Raw genomic sequence first — 21,757 nt, forward strand, 5'->3', positions numbered from 1 at the left:
TGTACTTGGTATTTTGTTATGAAAATATTGTAATTCATTAATGTCCCATTTTCGTTTATTAGATCTTGAATAAATATTGCCTTTTTGCAAATACTTCATATAAATAAAAGGTTTGCCGGGTTTTTTTAATTTTTTGCTATTGTACCAAATGTTAAGGCTCATTACATCTTCATTATTATCAGGCGTTTCTTTCTGTTGAATGGTAAGCCAGCTTAGTAACACATCTTTCCAAAAATTATTTTTATTTTTTGTTATTTTTAGCTGAATATAATAATCTCCATATTTAATCATATTTGCTGTCGTTAAACCTCTTACAGCTTGGAAAAGATGTGTCCATTTCGAGTTTGATATTAGAAGTCTTCTTAACCAAGTAGCTTTTATCGCAGTTGTAAAAAAATTCATGTTTAGCATTTTGATGCCTTCATTTACATAGTCTTGCATTAGTACTTCTCTTTCGTTTGTTTTGCCAAATAAAATTAAAAAACATTTTAGTTATTTGTTTTGTTACTTAATCTGGTACATTTGGTAATGCAATTAATAAATGTGTTATTTTTTAAATTATTAAGGTTTTGATAACAACGACGTGACCCAGTGGAGTTAATTTTCTAGTGGACCATTGTTTTAACATTTTTTTCATTTCCATTAACTTCGGTTCAAAGTTAGTTTGAATCATTTCTTCAATATTAACTGAAAAATATACTCCTAGTAAGGAAAAGGTTTCTGCACCCCATTCTAACTTCCATTTTGGATGATGAAAAACATCTTTTGAATATTTTGTACTGCCTATCCAGATGATTTTTGATTTCGAGTAGTTTGTTTAATCCAGATACGTTGGCATACAGGTCTAATATTTTTAGAGTGCTATCCAGGGATTTGTGGGTTCCATCTAAAATGAAGGAGGTGTCATCAGCATACAGCGATATTAAATATTCTTGCCTGTTTACAGTTATACCTTTGATATCCTTTGAATTTCTTATTAATATAGCTAGTATCTCGGCGCAAATTATGAAAATATAGGGGGAAAGTGGATCGCCTTGTCTACAACCTCTTTCTAGTTTAAAACTTTCAGACAGAAATCCATTTAGTAAAATCCTTGATTCTGAGTTATTATAAAATGTTTTAATCCATGATTTAATTGACATTTTAAAATTGAAAAACTCAATCCTTTTCAAAATCTACCAGGAACAATAAGCCTTAGTTATGCATTTCCGGTGATCTTATTGAACACGGCCCTGAGCCCCGTTCCACGAAGCATTCTTAGCCCTAAGGGCATAACTTAGTTATGCATTTCCGGTGATCTTATGGAACAAGGCCCTGGACAGTAAAAACATTGAGGTAAAAGGTAATCATTAATAAAACATCTGTCAGGCCAAAGTAAAAGTAGATTGGGTAAACTCAATAAATTCAGCTCATATAACAACTGAGTTTCCTTATTAAATATTACATTATCTGTGGCTATAAATCATTATACAACGTATTAATTGTGAACAACATAAGTACCTCTGTTAGAAAAATGGAAATATTTGTTTGAAAAGCACTTTTAATAACAAAAAGAACATCCATGCAGCATCAGAACGTATTCAAGAAAGAAATTGTATTTAGAAATGTATATTAAAGACATTAGTTGAACATCTCAGATGTATATCATGTTATAGTCATTTTGTTTTTTCTTTCTTCTGAAAGGATGAAATGGGAATCCATGGATAAATGAGTTCACCGTTCACCATGTTGTGAAGCAGTGTTGCCACTGAATGTTTCTCTTGCTGCAATTCCAAAGGTGGGGAGATCTTTGTTGTTTTCAACAGTTTGGTCAGTGAAAGGTGCGAAGTCTGTAACATAATAGTTAAAAACAAATCAACAATTGAATCTTCACCAAATCAAAAATCATTGCAATAGTAAGCAAACAAATAGATTTTTGGACGTTACCATATATCGCTGTGTATTAGCCAATTTTTTAAAGCATCTAAATACCATCAAGAGAAGAGGGGTCGGCCAATACACAGAGTCAACAAAAAATGTTAAAGAAAATACAACAAAATATTGGCGTGTATGAAAATCCGATACTAACGAAAACATGTCAGTCAATCTAGGCTTCAAAACCATACCGTTGCATTATTTAGCCAGTATTTTTAACAGCCTCTATTAAGTCCCATACATGATCGAAACGGTCTTTAAATCTTTTCAAGATCGCTGACATACAAAGTCATCCCACATTAGGGGATTTTTTAATAAACTTTTATTCTTTTTTTTAGCTATCTTAATATTGTTATAAAAAAAAGTTTTTGTACATTGTACTTTGATCAGTTCACCAAAACAAATTCCCACAAATGACTGTTGCACAAGACCGACATTCAATTGGATATATCTATATTTTTGCCCATTTCAACTACGAAAAAGTTGAGTTGACTTCTACATCATACCAACCTTTTGTAACAGATATTGAGGGGCAAAGTAAGGGGTTGGCTTAGCCAGAGAGTCGGCTAATACACAGCGATATACGGTACTCTTTATTTTTTTTAAAAACACACTGAACAACAGTCGAACCTGAGTACTTTTTTGCTCCAGGGGCCCTATTTTCGAAGCGATCTTAGCGCTACGAAATCGTAAAACCGTCGTAGGTTGTGACGTCACTACAGCGCACGCCATAGTGACGTCATAGCTTACGATGATTTCACGATTTCGTAGGCTAAGATAGCTTCGAAAATATGGGCCCAGGTCAATAAGTCTCGTGCATAAAAGTTCTTATCCATCATTTGAGAAAGGAAATTGTTATTTGAAATACATAGAAGGATATACCAGTTGTGGAGCACTGGTTAGGATGGACAAAAACCCAATCAGAGAATGGGTTCACTGAGGTTTGACCCAGCGATGAAAGCACCTCAGACAAGCGCTCCAGATCCCGCTCTAGGACTAATAAAGTTAACCAGTCTTTTGGACATACCACTACTGGCCTTGGTAGTGTTGTGGTCAAGTCGTTCACACCTCAGTACCAGTTTTCATCCAGAGTGAGATTTTAATGGTTAATTGGGGAGATGCTAGATCATTATACCGACTTCTCTCTCACTAACCGTATCCATCTTTCTTAATTTTAATTATTAAATTATTCACCCCCCCAAAAAAAACACCCTCAAACAAAACCTCCCAACTAAATGTTTAAAAAACAATTCTTAGTGAAATTTCTGTATTGGCAGAAGAAGGCAACAATAACATACACATAATCATACCTGCATCGTTAAAATCAATGTGTTTTCGGTCTGTGAATTTGGCACAACTGTGAATTTGACATCACCTACAAAGTAAATAATAGAAGAATGAGTTTTGGCTTTGTTTAACGATGCCACTAGAGCACACTGATTAAATAATCAATGGTTAAGTACTAGATGTCAAACACGTGGTAATTGTGATATGCTGTCTTCAAAGGAAAGAAGGATTGTTTTATTTAACAACACTCAACACAGTTTTTAATCATCTGACATGTGGTTAATGTAGTACTAAACTGGGTCAGAGTTCGATTTGGTAGTATAAACCCTATTAAGAACCACACGAATAATAAGAGATGAAACCCTCTGTTACCACACAATGGGCTAATCATTCTGATATGCAGCAAGGGATCTTTTATATGCAACATTCCATAGACAGGATAGCACAGCCTTTATTACACCAGTGGTGGAGGACTGGCTGGAATAAGAAATAGCTCAATGGGCCCACCGACCGTGCATCAGGCCACTTGCTACAAGGGATCTTTTATATACAACATTCCATAGACAGGATTGCACAGCCTTTATTACACTAGTGGTGGAGGACTGGCTGGAATAAGAAATAGCTCAATGGGCCCACCGACCGTGCATCAGGCCACTTGCTACAAGGGATCTTTTATATGCAACATTCCATAGACAGGATTGCACAGCCTTTATTACACCAGTGGTGGAGGACTGGCTGGAATGAGAAATAGCTCAATGGGCCCACCGACCGTGCATCAGGCCACTTGCTACAAGGGATCTTTTATATGCAACATTGCATAGACAGGATAGCACAGCCTTTATTACACCAGTGGTGGAGGACTGGCTGGAACGAGAAATAGCTCAATGGGCCCACCGACCGTGCATCAGGCCACTTGCTACAAGGGATCTTTTATATGCAACATTCCATAGACAGGATAGCACAGCCTTTATTACACCAGTGGTGGAGGACTGGCTGGAATAAGAAATAGCTCAATGGGCCCACCGACCGTGCATCAGGCCACTTGCTACATTTTTCCCATCTGCAACAAGGGATCTTTTATATACAACATTCCATAGACAGGATAGCACAGCCTTTATTACACCAGTGGTGGAGGACTGGCTGGAATAAGAAATAGCTCAATGGGCCCACCGACCGTGCATCGGGCCACTTGCTACAAGGGATCTTTTATATGCAACATTCCATAGACAGGATAGCACAGTCTTTATTACACCAGTGGTGGAGGACTGGCTGGAACGAGAAATAGCTCAATGGGCCCACCGACCGTGCATCAGGCCACTTGCTACAAGGGATCTTTTATATGCAACATTCCATAGACAGGATAGCACAGCCTTTATTACACCAGTGGTGGAGGACTGGCTGGAACGAGAAATAACTCAATGGGCCCACCGACCATGCATCAGGCCACTTGCTACAAGGGATCTTTTATATGCAACATTCCATAGACAGGATAGCACAGCCTTTATTACACCAGTGGTGGAGGACTGGCTGGAATAAGAAATAGCTCAATGGGCCCACCGACCGTGCATCAGGCCACTTGCTACATTTTTCCCATCTGCAACAAGGGATCTTTTATATACAACATTCCATAGACAGGATAGCACAGCCTTTATTACACCAGTGGTGGAGGACTGGCTGGAATAAGAAATAGCTCAATGGGCCCACCGACCGTGCATCGGGCCACTTGCTACAAGGGATCTTTTATATGCAACATTCCATAGACAGGATAGCACAGTCTTTATTACACCAGTGGTGGAGGACTGGCTGGAACGAGAAATAGCTCAATGGGCCCACCGACCGTGCATCAGGCCACTTGCTACAAGGGATCTTTTATATGCAACATTCCATAGACAGGATAGCACAGCCTTTATTACACCAGTGGTGGAGGACTGGCTGGAACGAGAAATAGCTCAATGGGCCCACCGACCGTGCATCAGGCCACTTGCTACAAGGGATCTTTTATATGCAACATTCCATAGACAGGATAGCACAGCCTTTATTACACCAGTGGTGGAGGACTGGCTGGAATAAGAAATAGCTCAATGGGCCCACCGACCGTGCATCAGGCCACTTGCTACAAGGGATCTTTTATATGCAACATTCCATAGACAGGATAGCACAGTCTTTATTACACCAGTGGTGGAGGACTGGCTGGAACGAGAAATAGCTCAATGGGCCCACCGACCGTGCATCAGGCCACTTGCTACAAGGGATCTTTTATATGCAACATTCCATAGACAGGATAGCACAGTCTTTATTACACCAGTGGTGGAGAACTGGCTGGAATAAGAAATAGCTCAATGGGCCCACTGACCGCGCATCAGGCCACTTGCTACAAGGGATCTTTTATATGCAACATTCCATAGACAGGATAGCACAGCCTTTATTACACCAGTGGTGGAGGACTGGCTGGAATAAGAAATAGCTCAATGGGCCCACCGACCGTGCATCAGGCCATCTGCTACAAGGGATCTTTTATATGCAACATTCCATAGACAGGATAGCACAGCCTTTATTACACCAGTGGTGGAGGACTGGCTGGAATGAGAAATAGCTCAATGGGCCCACCGACCGTGCATCAGGCCACTTGCTACAAGGGATCTTTTATATGCAACATTCCATAGACAGGATAGCACAGCCTTTATTACACCAGTGGTGGAGGACTGGCTGGAATGAGAAATAGCTCAATGGGCCCACCGACCGTGCATCAGGCCACTTGCTACAAGGGATCTTTTATATGCAACATTCCATAGACAGGATAGCACAGTCTTTATTACACCAGTGGTGGAGGACTGGCTGGAACGAGAAATAGCTCAATGGGCCCACCGACCGTGCATCAGGCCACTTGCTACAAGGGATCTTTTATATGCAACATTCCATAGACAGGATAGCACAGCCTTTATTACACCAGTGGTGGAGGACTGGCTGGAATGAGAAATAGCTCAATGGGCCCACCGACCGTGCATCAGGCCATCTGCTACAAGGGATCTTTTATATACAGCATTCCATAGACAGGACAGCACAGTCTTTATTACACCAGTGGTGGAGGACTGGCTGGAATAAGAAATAGCTCAATGGGCCCACCGACCGCGCATCAGGCCACTTGCTACAAGGGATCTTTTATATACAGCATTCCATAGACAGGATTGCACAGCCTTTATTACACCAGTGGTGGAGGACTGGCTGGAATAAGAAATAGCTCAATGGGCCCACCGACCGTGCATCAGGCCACTTGCTACAAGGGATCTTTTATATACAGCATTCCATAGACAGGATTGCACAGCCTTTATTACACCAGTGGTGGAGGACTGGCTGGAATAAGAAATAGCTCAATGGGCCCACCGACCGCGCATCAGGCCACTTGCTACATTTTTCCATCTGCAACAAGGGATCTTTTATATGCAACATTCCATAGACAGGACAGCACAGTCTTTATTACACCAGTGGTGGAGGACTGGCTGGAATAAGAAATAGCTCAATGGGCCCACCAACCGTGCATCAGGCCACTTGCTACAAGGGATCTTTTATATACAGCATTCCATAGACAGGATTGCACAGCCTTTATTACACCAGTGGTGGAGGACTGGCTGGAATAAGAAATAGCTCAATGGGCCCACCGACCGTGCATCAGGCCACTTGCTACATTTTTCCATCTGCAACAAGGGATCTTTTATATGCAACATTCCATAGACAGGATAGCACAGCCTTTATTACACCAGTGGTGGAGGACTGGCTGGAATAAGAAATAGCTCAATGGGCCCACCGACCGTGCATCAAGGCACTTGCTACATTTTTCCCATCTGCAACAAGGGATCTTTTATATGCAACATTCCATAGACAGGATAGCACAGTCTTTATTACACCAGTGGTGGAGGACTGGCTGGAATAAGAAATAGCTCAATGGGCCCACCGACCGTGCATCAGGCCACTTGCTACAAGGGATCTTTTATATGCAACATTCCATAGACAGGATAGCACAGTCTTTATTACACCAGTGGTGGAGGATTGGCTGGAATGAGAAATAGCTCAATGGGCCCACCGACCGTGCATCAGGCCACTTGCTACAAGGGATCTTTTATATGCAACATTCCATAGACAGGATAGCACAGTCTTTATTACACCAGTGGTGGAGGATTGGCTGGAATAAGAAATAGCTCAATGGGCCCACCGACCGTGCATCAGGCCACTTGCTACATTTTTCCCATCTGCAACAAGAGATCTTTTATATGCAACATTCCATAGACAGGATAGCACAGTCTTTATTACACCAGTGGTGGAGGACTGGCTGGAATAAGAAATAGCTCAATGGGCCCACCGACCGTGCATCAGGCCACTTGCTACATTTTTCCCATCTGCAACAAGGGATCTTTTATATGCAACATTCCATAGACAGGATAGCACAGCCTTTATTACACCAGTGGTGGAGGACTGGCTGGAATAAGAAATAGCTCAATGGGCCCACCGACCGTGCATCAGGCCACTTGCTACATTTTCCCCATCTGCAACAAGGGATCTTTTATATGCAACATTCCATAGACAGGATAGCACAGCCTTTATTACACCAGTGGTGGAGGACTGGCTGGAATAAGAAATAGCTCAATGGGCCCACCGACCGTGCATCAGGCCACTTGCTACAAGGGATCTTTTATATACAGCATTCCATAGACAGGATAGCACAGCCTTTATTACACCAGTGGTGGAGGACTGGCTGGAATAAGAAATAGCTCAATGGGCCCACCGACCGTGCATCAGGCCACTTGCTACAAGGGATCTTTTATATGCAACATTCCATAGACAGGATAGCACAGTCTTTATTACACCAGTGGTGGAGGACTGGCTGGAATAAGAAATAGCTCAATGGGCCCACCGACCGTGCATCAGGCCACTTGCTACAAGGGATCTTTTATATACAGCATTCCATAGACAGGACAGCACAGTCTTTATTACACCAGTGGTGGAGGACTGGCTGGAATAAGAAATAGCTCAATGGGCCCACCGACCGTGCATCAGGCCACTTGCTACATTTTTCCATCTGCAACAAGGGATCTTTTATATGCACTTTCCCAAAGACAGGACAACAAACATCAGGGCTTTTGATATACCAGTTTTGGGCACTGGTTAGTTTGTTAAAAACCCAATCAGATAATGGATCCCCTGAGGGGATTCGATCTTTGACCCAAACAGTTCGCGAGAGCACTTTACCGACTGAGCTAGATGCCACCCCTAGAAGAATGAATAATCAACAATGAATGAATTATTTTTTATATGTACGTAAGAGTTAAACAAAAGCAACTTACCAGAAACAGCTTTTGACCTGACTATCCAGAGGATGAGTGTAAAAGCTGGTGTAGCATTGATTATTGTGACAAAGGTTGACAAGACACCTTTGACAAATAAAACTCCAAGTCTCAACTGAAAATATATACAGAATGATACATTTTAGTATTTTACTATTCCAGACTTTATCATGGATCTTAGTTTCACAGATAAACTCGAATTCCTCAGAATTACATGTCACTGATAGTTGCACATTTAGATCTATGTTCACCTCAACACGTTTAAAAACATTTTTTAAAATAATAAATAAATACACTTTAAAAAACAACAAAATTCCCCCTCCCCCACTTGCATTGTGATGGACATTCATAGGTGTAACAATAAACAAGAACTTATAGTTTGTGAGAAATGGAGCTAAACAAGAAACTAACGTTGAGTAAAGGCAAAAGATGGCACTGTCATCACCCTTTGAAAAGTAATAGATATATCTCGCTTTTTTATTATTACAAACTCATCTACTATATGGTCCTGATTACAATCCTCAAATACACTTTTCCATATTCCACTCCAGGTCGGTTGAAAGCAAGTAAACATTGGAGTTGACCGACTGAGATTGAAAGCAAGTTTCTAGAGTAAATTATTTTGATATCTAGAAATGCAATTTCCTGCATTCTACAAGTGAAATTAATTCATCATGACAAATACTGGAAGCCTAAATGCAAATAATGTGGGGTTTTTAATCCAGAATTACTAAGCGGGGGAGGGGGGCCTATGGCCCCTAGTCTGCTGTGCCTGCATTCTACAGCCAGAACTACGTTTTCGGATCTATTGTTTATCACATAAGATTATTGGTAATGCCTTTAATGATATGAAAAAACCCCCAACCTAGTTCTGTAGAATAGAAAAACCCATTATGAGCTAGTCATGTTACATTATTTTAGCATTATTTAAAAACGAAATTCCAGTTTAGGCTATGCAATAAATACAAAACCACATGCATATGGGTTTTTTTTGGTTTCTCATTTACACTCATGTATTTCCTTCCTGAGGCATTGGGGTTCCAAGCAGGAAATACATGAGTGGAATACAAATAGAATGGTAAGGTCATAATGATTCGCATGCTAAATACTGAATTCAGAATGGTAAATTCATAAATCAATTCAGTTTTTTCAAAAGTTACAAGGAAGCATTATTGTTAGCATTAGACTCCCAAACTGAGTAATACATTTAACAACCGCACATTACATAATTATGTTTTCTTAGTACCTTTAAAACTGTTTGAATCCAAAACATTTTTTTCTATTTATTAACAATTGTCTACCCTAATTTATTCTGATCTCACATTTATTAGCATAGGGGTGTACAATTTAAACAATATCACTTGAAGAAAATTGCACCAAACATTACAGCAATCCATGAAATGATTCAAAAGTTAAATATAATTCATTTTGTTTTTAAATTCAAAATGACCTTGACCTTACATTAAGGTCAGACCATGGGTGTGTGAGGTGTGCAGTTGAAAGACTCACCTGCTAAACACACAAACTAAAAATGCAAGCCATTCTTGAAAAGAATCAGTGGTTAAAAAACAATTTGAGAAACTTGTAACTGTAATGCATTCCCTAGAGAATTTTGTAATTGTCGAATGGCTTCATTATTTGGGACCGGCCTCGGTGGCGTAGTGGCAGACCATTGGTCTATAGGCTGGTAGGTACTGGGTTCGGATCCCAGTCGAGGCATGGGATTTTTAATCCAGATACCGACTCCAAACCCTGAGTGAGTGCTCCGCAAGGCTCAATGGGTAGGTGTAAACCACTTGCACCGACCAGTGATCCATAACTGGTTCAACAAAGGCCATGGTTTGTGCTATCCTGCCTGTGGGAAGCGCAAATAAAAGATCCCTTGCTGCTAATCGGAAGAGTAGCCCATGTAGTGGTGACAGCGGGTGTCCTCTCAAAATCTGTGTGGTCCTTAACCATATGTCTGATGCCATATAACCATAAATAAAATGTGTTGAGTGCGTCATTAAATAAAACACTTCTTTCTTTCATTATTTGGGGGGAGGGTGTTGCATTATAGTACTTTATAAAAATGGCGGTCACTAGTCATTGCTTAGAAATGCATGTATGAGTAAATGGTGATGTACAATCTGCAAGGCTGCCAACCTTATGTTTCTGGGAACAATAAATATTTACAGTTTGTTTCAATTCTCTTAATGGTGGAATGGGTGAAATAACAAAACTATACTTGAGTTATAATTATAACGAGGACTCACAACAAGAAATACAATGTAGTAGAGTAGCATGGTGGGCAACAAGAAAAGCATCAGAGTGAAGAACAAGGTTCCGACAAACAGCTGGTCTACGTCATATGAAGCCGAGTCAACACGGTGGCGGAGTACATTCCACTTCTTGCCTCGGAACAATCGCCACAGAGAAGCCAGGGTGAACACCTGCAGACTGTACAACCTGCACAGTGAGACACAAAAACAACAGTTACTACACCACTTTTCATAGGGGAATTTGGAAATAAAACAACATGATGTACTGCCAATGTAACAATCCTATCTAATAAAGCCTTTTTAATGACATACATATATATATATATAAAAAATGTAATGAAGTTTGAGCTGCTACAAATAGTAGGACGATAAGAAAAACATTGAAGGAAATGTTTTATTTAATGACGCACTCAACACATTTTATTTACGGTTATATGGCATCAGATATATGGTTATGGACCACACAGATATTGAGAGGAAACCGGCTGTCACCACTCTTTTCGATTAGCAGCAAGGGATCTTATATATGCACCATTCCACAGGCAGGATAGTATATACCACGGCCTTTGATACACCAGTTGTGGGGCACTGGCTGGAATTTAGCTGGCTGGCTGGAAATGGAATCGATCCTACGTCGATCGTGTATCAGGCGAGCACTATACCACTGAGCTACATCCCGCTCCAGAAACACATTGAAAACACAGACATATTTTAAACTACTTAATTTGTAATTTTAGTCCTTTAAAAAGGCTCCGTTGGTCAGAAACATCTTAACAGTGTACCAGCCTCGGTGGTATCGTGGTAGGCCATCGGTCTACAGGCTGGTAGGTACTGGGTTCGGATCCCAGTCGAGGCATGGGATTTTAAATCCAGATACCGACTCCAAACCCTGAGTGAGTGCTCCACAAGGCTCAATGGGTAGGTGTAAACCACTTGCACCGACCAGTGATCCATAACTGGTTCAACAAAGGCCATGGTTTGTGCTATCCTGCCTGTGGGAAGCGCAAATAAAAGATCCCTTGCTGCTAATCGGAAAGAGTAGCCCATGTAGTGGCGACAGCGGGTTTCCTTTCAAAATCTGTGTGGTCCTTAACCATATGTCTGACACCATATAACCGTAAATAAAATGTGTTGAGTGCGTCGTTAAATAAAATATTTCTTTCTTTCTTAACAGTGTCATCAAACTTGGGACAGTCTCTTTAGACTAATACGTCACAACACATACAGACTAGGAATATTATAATGCTATGTAATCAGGGCTAGCTCTGCCACTCGCCAAATTCGCCAATTGCAAATTTTAGGAACTTTTGGCGAATTTTACTTTAATTTGGTGAAACAAATGTGTGTAATAATTGTTATTTTGTTGCAAAATAGCTATAGATTTGGCATTTTGGAGATAATTTGGCAACATTTTCTGACCATACAGAGCTAGCCCTGCATTTATAAACAAAATAATGCACATGAAATTCCTAATAGGTTAATTTTTCGAATGCTACTAGTACATGTACTACTCACCTAGCTGCATATACATAGAAACAATAGATATGGAGAGTCAGCATGGACAAGATGTCCTGTATAAGGCACAGCTGTACAGAAAATCCCAACAGTCCCAGAGAGCTGCTGTAGTAGAGAAGACTGCCGAGGACAGGACGCAATATTGATAAGTAACCTGAAAACATATATCCATGTAGGGTTTAAGCTGGACGCCTAAAATGAATAGCAATTTGGCAAATTTGATCATAAAATCTATAACAAAATTCAAGTAATATTTCACTAAACAGAAATATTTTTGAAAAATAGCTATACACATACAAACGACACGGTTTTCGAATGACATTTTTGGCAATTTGGTAATGACATATATTCGCTAAATTCAACTTTAAATATATCAGTGATTCCACACATACATAAAAACAAATTTTGAAAATGATTGTAATAGGCAACTGAACTCATGTACGTATCAAATTTTATGAATTGAAAAAAAAGCATTACCTGTCCAAAGATAGATATGATAAAGAAAAAAATGTCCAAGGAACTGTGTTAGTTGTGAGTTGAGTTTAAGTCCAGCTGGGGCACCCATCAGCCAGTTTATCAAATTTGTCAGTGATCTTCCTACTTCCTGCAAGTAAATAAATAGTCAACACACATTTTAAGTTCATATAATGTACCAGAATGCAGGTGTCTTCAAAATGTATTTATAAGCATAAAGCTATATGGATGCACCACATAGGACACTAGCCAAAGATTCTGCGAAGGCTGTAGTCAGAGCCGGTTTAAGGATCCGCGAGGCCTGTAGCACAAATAACAGCACCCCCTTCCCTGAATATATATTTTGCAACCCTCTTGAAAAGAGGGGAAAAAAGACCTGGGGAAAATAAATGTACACATCACCACGGGGCCCGTAGCACGTGCTACTAGGATAAACCGGCTCTGGCTATAGTGACATGAAGGTGACATGACTGTATTTATGTGTGTGTCTACACAAAATTTGACAAAGAGGCAGTAATCATTGTGGACCACCATTATACATGTAGGTACACATTAAAGACTTTTATAGGTCCAAATAACCTCAGTATACAGTTATCAGAATACATTTATCACAGAATGTAGATGAGTTATGAATATTTCGATGTTCATGTGTGAGGCCACGTGTTTGTACATGAGGGGTTATTGTATGTATTTTATTAACCACACGCATTCTGTACAAAACGTACCTCTGCCCACATCATGACAATATGAGCGATATTGTCTGCCATTCCTGCCTGCATAATGAACACCATTAACAACACACCTAGCACAGTGTCCACCAGCTGCTGCCAACAAACATCAGCGTACCTGAAACACACAGAAAGAAAGTTACAGTTTGTTTTGTTTAACAACATCACTAGAGCCCAATGATCGGCTATTGGATGCAAAACAGAGTCTTAGAGAGGAAACCACCTACATTTTTCCATCAGTAGCAAGTGATCTTTTAAATGCACCATTCCATAGATACAATAATACCTACCACAGCTTTTGATATACCAGTCGTGATGCACTGGTTGGAAGGAGAAATAGTTCAACTGGGCCCACCCGATGGGGTTCGATCCTAGACCGACTGTGCATCAATGTGCTTTACCACAAGAAAAGTCCAAGTAATCACAGGATTGTTACAAGCAAATGAATGTGATACAAGCTGAAGATACAGCAATATATACCTAATGTCATTTATACTATGCTGAGTTTCTACAGCTTTCTCAGTACTGTTAGATATGAGACTAATTTCCTGCTGAAATATTTAGGTCATATAATTGAGTTTAGTCAAACTCGAGTCATGCAAATTTTTAACTAATTATGCTTAGAAAAGAGAGACCAAAAAAGAATTGACAGAACTGTTAATTGTTTCTTTTTATAAACCTAAAAAGTTTAAAAAGTAGGTAGGAAGCAGTAATCCAACACCAGATTCCTTTAACACTTTGTAATACATTCTTTAACTACATTTCATTTAGAGTATACCGGGGTATTGATTAATTATCATTACAATATTCTCCTTAGTAGCTTACAACAGTCTCAAACAATTAATTCTTTATATGTGCTAACAATTGTTTTACCTTGTTCAGGATTCACTTTTTTTATGAACATGTATACCAAATATTAAAGGATTCAATGAAAGGATTCAAAGGAGGAGGCCTAAAGTAATTCCTGTGATAAGACAAGCATTCATCAGGCTTTTTTAATACAGTAGTTATCTGTTTGTATTATTAGTTTTTCTTTGGATAATAAATAGTAGAGATAAAACATAAGCATTTATTTTGTAACATTAGAACAAATTTGCAATGAGTAGCTGCAGTAATAAGGTGTTTTGGGGTTCTTGTTTTTTACATTACATAATGCTCAATAAACACCCTCCTCCATGTTTTGTAACTCATCGCATGACCCACTCCTCACCCCCATGGCTTTATATAATTGGTGAACTGGCCTCTCAAACCCGTGATTGGATTATAAAACATAACACTAACATGCATCAGAATATGTTTTTAAATGCAGAGCCCAAGTGTGGAAATGTGATCATACACGAATGCTAAGCAAACTTCCACCCGATCATCAGACACCTGAGTACTGACATGGAAAATATTATTTAATTTACCTGCATTATCCACTGAATGCTGAATGCAATTGCAATAAATTAAAAAGTAAAAATAAAATATATTTAAAAAAAAGAAAGAAAGAAATGTTTTATTTAACGATGCACTCAACACATTTTATTTACGGTTATATGGCATCAGACATATGGTTAAGGACCACACAGATTTTGAGAGGAAACCCGCTGTCGACACTACATGGGCTACTCTTCCGATTAGCAGCAAGGGATCTTTTATTTGCGCTTCCCACAGGCAGGATATCACAAACCATGGCCTTTGTTGAACCAGTTATGGATCACTGGTCGGTGCAAGTGGTTTACACCTACCCATTGAGCCTTGCGGAGCACTCACTCAGGGTTTGGAGTCGGTATCTGGATTAAAAATCCCATGCCTCGACTGGGATCCGAACCCAGTACCTACCAGCCTGTAGACCGATGGCCTAACCACGACGACACCAAGGCCGGTCATATTTGAAATACCTACATGTAGTTGGTATATTAATTACTAATATAAACAAACAATGTACTCACAATAACTTGTTTACAGAATTGTCATGAGACAAAAAAGCTGTCACATTTTTTCTCTGGTGATATCGCAGTCGTAGTTGACGAGTTAAACTTGGTACATCTAACAGATAATTTATCTTTGGATACTTCACACATCTAAAAAAATAATAAAAATTAATAAGGTTTCAAAAGGAATACAATGTAGAACATCTATCGCTAAAGGTAGATTATATATTAAATAGGAAAAACAGGCAATGACATTAATTTGTTTTATGTGGGGAAACTAACATTTTGATTTACAAGTTCATACTGCCATTTCATATTATTGTTTTAAAAAAGCTCATTTAAAAATTAGATAAAACTAGAGAGTGTAATGTAGTTTAGTAAATTATGTTCAAATGGTACGAAGGGAAGAGTGTGTTTACATGATTACTGTGTAACATCAACAAGGTATGCATTTCATTCATTATTTGTTTAGTTTTTATTTTAATCAATGGTTCTGTGCCCAAAAGATGACATATATACATGTGTACATGAATAAATATTCATTCTTTTAAATTATTAAAAACAAAACATTTCCCCTATTATACACATATAAAGTTAATGTTTCAAAAATACAGATATACAATGGCAAAAAGAAAGATGAATGTACAAGTACGTTAAATACAATCAAGTCATTCAAAACAACAGATCTATTTTTTTAGTTCTTTTGTAAAAAAAAATATTTAATTAGAAAACAATGATATTAGGATTTATTCATTTTCTACATACTTTATAGAAAATTACACTATAATGACCAAACAACAACAAAATAAACAAGAGTACCAGTGAGGTACATGATATGCCCGTTTGATGAAAAACCATATGATGTTCAGAATATAGACAAATTATTTGATTTATTTTTATCACAGTGACCTAGTAATTGTATGTGACACAACACCATCCCAAGTTGTTCCTACATGTGAGATTTGATGGTCCTGTATGCAAGATATGTTCCGGACAAGGATTTACTGTTATGTGCAGTAGACAGTGAAAAGTAGGTCACAGTGACCCAGTAATAGTATGTGACACACCACCATCCCAAGTTGTTCCTATATGTGATGTTTGATGGTCCTGTATGCAAGACATGTTTGGGACAAGGATTTACTGTTGTGTGCAATAGATCATGAAAAGTAGGTCACAATGACCTAGTAATAGTAAGCGACACACCGCCATCCCCAGTTGTTCCTATATGTGAGGTTTGATGGTCCTGTATGCAAGATATGTTCTGGACAAGGATTTACTGTTATGTGCAGTAGACAGTGAAAAGTAGGTCACAGTGACCCAGTAATAGTATGTGACACACCACCATCCCAAGTTGTTCCTATATGTGATGTTTGATGGTCCTGTATGCAAGACATGTTTGGGACAAGGATTTACTGTTGTGTGCAATAGACCATGAAAAGTAGGTCACAATGACCTAGTAATAGTAAGCGACACACCGCCATCCCCAGTTGTTCCTATATGTGAGGTTTGATGGTCCTGTATGCAAGATATGTTCCGGACAAGAAAAAGTTAACAGACGGATGTACGGATGGATGTACGTATGTATGGATAGACAAATGGACTAGGGCTTGAAACAGCCTGTGGCCAGGTCGTCAAATGCGACCAATGTCCTGTTTGAGCGACTTAAATATTAAAACATAAAACATCTTCTTTAGAGGTATAACATATGAGCCACTATTAATATTTGTATTGCATATATTTATTCCACATTAAAATCTTGCTGGTGGTTCATGGTTTGCTTACCTTAATTTGCCAACATCCATTATTATTTTTTGGGCCACCATATTTTTTGGTGAGTTTCGAGCCATGACGGACAACGTGATACCATAATACGACCCATCATAGACGGGCATACAAAAATATTGATACAATAATATCACAAACACACACACACGTACGTACTGATATGCTAAACAATTAGAACATAATAATTATACTCACAGATTGTCAAACATTCCTCCAACATATGGTAAAATTCCTGAAAGGTTCTGAACAACAGAGTTCAACCACACTGACAAATAAAAAAGAAAATAACCAGTGTCTCTTGGCCAGGATGCGACTACATCACTATTGCTTAGCTCCAATGTATGACTATGTTCAAATGATGTTAAGCCAGCAACCAAACTTGCAACATTTTCAACCTGATGACTGGATCTGTGTTGTATTTCAAAATTATTTTGCAATAAGGTTTCATTGCCATGTTCACTGACAGGGTTTTGTTGATCACACTCTAGAAAACGCTTTGATTTGCTGCAGATGAGATAGGAGGATAAAACATCTATAGGATTGTAAAGAATACAGTGACACTTCAGTTTTAGACTTGCACCTTTTCTGCAGGTGAATAAATCACATGAAAGACATTGTGACACTTGTTCTTGTGCAATCACCCAAACATAACTGCCCTCATAATTTGGAATGTGAGCACAGCTAGACTTTATAGTATGATCAGATGCCAAACTGTTCCAGATTCCAATGATCTGTTGAGAAAACAACGAAGTACCCGGAACGATTTTGTTCTCCTTATTTGATTTCTTCAATTTGCTGTTGCTGATGACACAGTGTGCATACACATGTCTTGTTTCCTCACAAACAGAACCAACAAGATATCCATGCTGTGCTGACTTCAGTTGAAAAGGAAAAAATACTTTCCAGATTTCCGACATGGTAACAGATCCTTATGGTCCTGAAAGACAATAAACTCCTCCATCAATAATTACAAATATTAAGCTGCTGCAATGAAAAATGACGTCAAGTCAAGAAGTTTATTTAAGGCCCAATACACACTGGGTTTGGGTATGTGTTTGGCTCTGCCCAGTGTGGCACAGTCCCATTAGGTTGGACTAATAATTTCAGGGCAGTAGCTAGGATTTTTTGTTGGGGGGGGGGGGGGGGGGGGGGGGGCAACCGAGTAGTTAATAGTCTAAAACTCCTTTTTTTAAAGTTTCTATAATGCTTTTCGGAATTTTTCATGCCCCCATGCTAGATACGGCCCTAAATTTATAGCTTGAACACAGAAGAAGAAGATGGACTAATAATTATCCATTCTGGTGTATTTTGACCTCTAGGTCTTAACTATAACGGGTTATCAATATATATTATGGTAATGTATTCATATCTTTAGATAAATTAATTCTATAAACATAGTATGATAAATCCACATTGATAAATATATACTTTTCCTGTTGGTTATTAAGAAAACTTAATGAGTAAGATTCGAACATTGTGCAGCTGCCAGTCTGACAGCATGAAAATATAGCGCATCTTCTATGGCATCTGTTGCCAGGTTTGTAGTTGATGTCAGCACAGACGCAGTGTGTTTTGTCACATAAATTGATTCAATGCTTTTCATTTTGGACTGGCACTGGACCTGGTATGTTTTGGGCCTAAGTTGTCTCCTAAAAATTATGTTTGACCCCCGAAACCACCTCTCTACACGCCCCTATGAGGTCACACTTCTATTCACTAAAATGGGTTAAATTTAGGTTTGGATTGTGTATTTTTTTTTACATGATTTGATTCTAAGTAGTGTAATTGCATCTTAATGTAGCCTAGGCCTACATAATTCCTTTCGTACGTACAGTATTTGGGTTTGACTGCTACCCTAATGGGAGTATGGAGTATTGATGGTGGGCCTTAAATAATGACGATAATTTCTACATCACCATTTTTGCTCTGTATACAATAAATAATACTAACATGCACCCAGTTTATTGTTATTGTAGTGAGATGCAGAGTGACATCATTTGAATGATCTCATCATTCAAAGTCAAAAATATCTATAATCTGTCTATGGGATACAGTTCTTATACATGTAGGTTATTCCACACCTTTTAAAAAAGACAGACAGACAAAAGGATAGAGATGAACCCTATAGTCTCATTAGGTTGGACTAATAATTATCCATTCCACATTGAGCAGAGAACACTTACATGTCAGTATATTTTAAGTTTTTATATGTGTTATATACTCACGGAAAAAGGTTCCTGTGCATCATTAAAATCTCAATAATACTACGTAATATGTTTTAAAATAAATTTAAACCTTTTGTTTACCACACATGTATTATTTATCTGTTAAAAGTATAGTGGTCTAGTCTGCACTTTTCTGAACCTAAAGTGTAGTCTATACCATGCTTGGTGCGATGTCGATGATGTAACAGGACTACATATTGCTGAACAGCCGTGGTTGTATTTTATGAATATGGAACTAATTGCATACAGTTCTTCCACTAATCGGCTGCAACTCGGGGATGTTTCAGGATGTAGGTGTACTAGCTTGATATAGACATTTTGCAAACAGGAAGGAAGGAAATGTTTTATTTAATGACGCACTCAACACATTTTATTTATGGTTATATGGCGTCAGACATATGGTTAAGGACCACACAGATATCGAGAGGAAACCTGCTGTCGCCACTTCATGGACTACTCTTTTAGATTAGCTGCAAGGGATCTTTTATATGTACCATCCCATAGTCAGGATAGCACATACCACAGCCTTTGATGTACCAGTCATGGTGCACTGGCTGGAACGAGAAATAGCCCAATGGGCCCACTGACGGGGGTTGATCCCACACTGACCGCACATCAAGCGAGCGCTTTACCACTGGGCTACATCCCGCTCCTTTTGCAAACATGACATCACACGTAGGCTCCCAAAATACAGAAGATCTCTAATACTAAAACTTTTGACAACATTTTTGCAGACACTGTGTGGTGTTTAGATGAAAACTAATGAACACCATAAAATCTAGCAACAATATATTATGCCGTTCAAAATTCAAACAAGCATACCAGAGAGGTGTGACATCACGTTGACGACAATCAATTACCAACAAAAGTTAAAATTCTGAGTGATGAGAAGCCATACAAGTGTTTTGCAGTCCAATGATAAGGAAAATGATGTCAAACAGGAGTAGGGCAAATGTGTGATCCAAAATGCAACATGAGGCAAGCTGTGTCCATAAAATGTGAATATCGAAGGGAATGGTTACCCAATAATTTTTTGAAATTTTCCATGACAAACTAAATGCAATTCTGTATTCATTCATTTGATGCACAGGATTTTTTCCCCCGCGTGTTTAAGTTTTAAACTAAAGTTGTAAAAAAACCCAAAAACTTTGTTAAATAAAACATATTGAAAAATTACCATTGGTTAAATATACCATAATTTTGTTTTACCAATATACTATATTAAATTTATTGTATAGGGAAATAGCTAGTTATTCAATATAAACCTTGAGCACAAATGCCGCTTGTTGGGAAAGTCCTTTCGTTAAAGGGTTTACCTTAATTCAATTTACAAATATATTTTGTCCATAACTGCAAATAAAAATATATCAATTGGTTATATTCATTACCTGACAACAATGGGGAAAGAGTGTTTGGGGCGAACTGACCAACTGAAACTGGGGGTGAATTGGCTTGCGGTTAAAAATGGGTCTGGTACGAAATCAGCATGTAAGGTCGAGCTGCTGGCGTTCCCTTGCACATGCCAGTGCGGGCGGTCCCACCTCCCACCCACCCCAACATGTTCCCTGTCCTTGGACAGAGGAGACGGCCAAGGCTGGCACCTGTGTCCATGACAGGCTACAACAGTGTCAACACTTGCTCTGAATGTGCACATAAAACTCTTTGACCTGAGGCTGAAATAAAACGAGTTCAAAACAATCAGTAGTTATAACTGACAGATCATAAGTCACTTACTAGTATTAAAAATAAGTATACACATTATAATTTTCGATACCATGAATGGCATTTCGATGAATGGCATGATTTATCATATTTTACTGGCACCTCAAACCACCAGTCCCGGTCATTTGTCAATGCAACGGAATGTTCAAGAAGTACCAGTATAGGCTACAGGATGAGTAACATGGCTACTTCCAAGTCTGGTGATGTTGAGGGTAACTGCACTGTGGAAGAGCGGGGCAGTCATTTGCAAGAGTTTAAGGAGATAGAAGAAATCAGAAAGTTAATAGCCGCCCTAAAAAATACATGCATGAATCAACTAGACCGCGAAATCTCATGCGAACGATTTACATGTGAGTAATCGTAGCAAATAGCAATAGTGTGCTTTCACCAGATTTCGTTAATATTTTATAACCGTTTTGCAACAAATAATGTCAAATGCACGTATGACCAAATCATGTTTTATGGTAGTTCATCAAGATTGACATTCATCAAGTTCAAGTAAAGGTTAAACATTTACCTAAGACACCAGCAACATCTGCATATTTAAGGGTCCGACTATTTATCCCAAGATACCTCAAAACACCACCAAGACAC

General features: G+C 38.8%; 2 protein-coding genes across 3 annotated transcripts in view; one reads left to right on the forward strand and one right to left on the reverse strand.

Moving 5' to 3' along the window:
• Positions 1–1,522: 1,522 nt before the first annotated feature.
• On the reverse strand, positions 1,523–21,304 carry LOC121378381 (phosphatidylinositol N-acetylglucosaminyltransferase subunit Q-like). 2 transcript variants are annotated; one of them, XM_041506520.1, is made up of 10 exons: positions 21,176–21,304; positions 17,412–18,153; positions 15,450–15,581; positions 13,513–13,633; positions 12,791–12,917; positions 12,314–12,467; positions 10,793–10,985; positions 8,538–8,652; positions 3,225–3,289; positions 1,523–1,829 (listed from the first exon to the last, which is right to left on the reverse strand). In XM_041506520.1, the coding sequence occupies exons 2-10, from the start codon at positions 18,131–18,133 to the stop codon at positions 1,656–1,658; spliced, it is 1,803 nt and encodes a 600-aa protein (XP_041362454.1). In that variant the 5' UTR covers positions 18,134–18,153; positions 21,176–21,304; the 3' UTR covers positions 1,523–1,655. The 2 variants fall into 2 exon arrangements, with proteins under 2 accessions (XP_041362454.1, XP_041362455.1); XM_041506521.1 differs by lacking the exon at positions 21,176–21,304 and adding an exon at positions 20,830–20,944.
• A 31-nt stretch (positions 21,305–21,335) lies between these two features.
• The window catches only part of LOC121378379 (tubulin-specific chaperone D-like), a 47,799-nt gene continuing 47,377 nt past the window's right edge, over positions 21,336–21,757 (forward strand). Inside the window, exon 1 of the mRNA XM_041506519.1 lies at positions 21,336–21,513. Coding sequence (XP_041362453.1) covers positions 21,336–21,513 — 178 coding nt within the window. The remainder of the gene's footprint in view (positions 21,514–21,757) is intronic.

The sequence above is a fragment of the Gigantopelta aegis genome, chromosome 8, assembly GCF_016097555.1.
Source record: "Gigantopelta aegis isolate Gae_Host chromosome 8, Gae_host_genome, whole genome shotgun sequence".
Classification (NCBI taxonomy): domain Eukaryota; kingdom Metazoa; phylum Mollusca; class Gastropoda; order Neomphalida; family Peltospiridae; genus Gigantopelta; species Gigantopelta aegis.

Excerpts from the sequence above, each read along its gene's own strand:
- LOC121378381 (XM_041506520.1), bottom strand. The coding sequence starts at position 18,133 with ATGTCGGAAATCTGGAAAGTATTTTTTCCTTTTCAACTGAAGTCAGCA. Across the intron at positions 12,468-12,790 it reads TCATATCTATCTTTGGACAG|GTTACTTATCAATATTGCGT; the intron begins GTAATGCTTTTT and ends ATATGTTTTCAG. Across the intron at positions 3,290-8,537 it reads CAGGTCAAAAGCTGTTTCTG|GTGATGTCAAATTCACAGTT; the intron begins GTAAGTTGCTTT and ends TTTACTTTGTAG.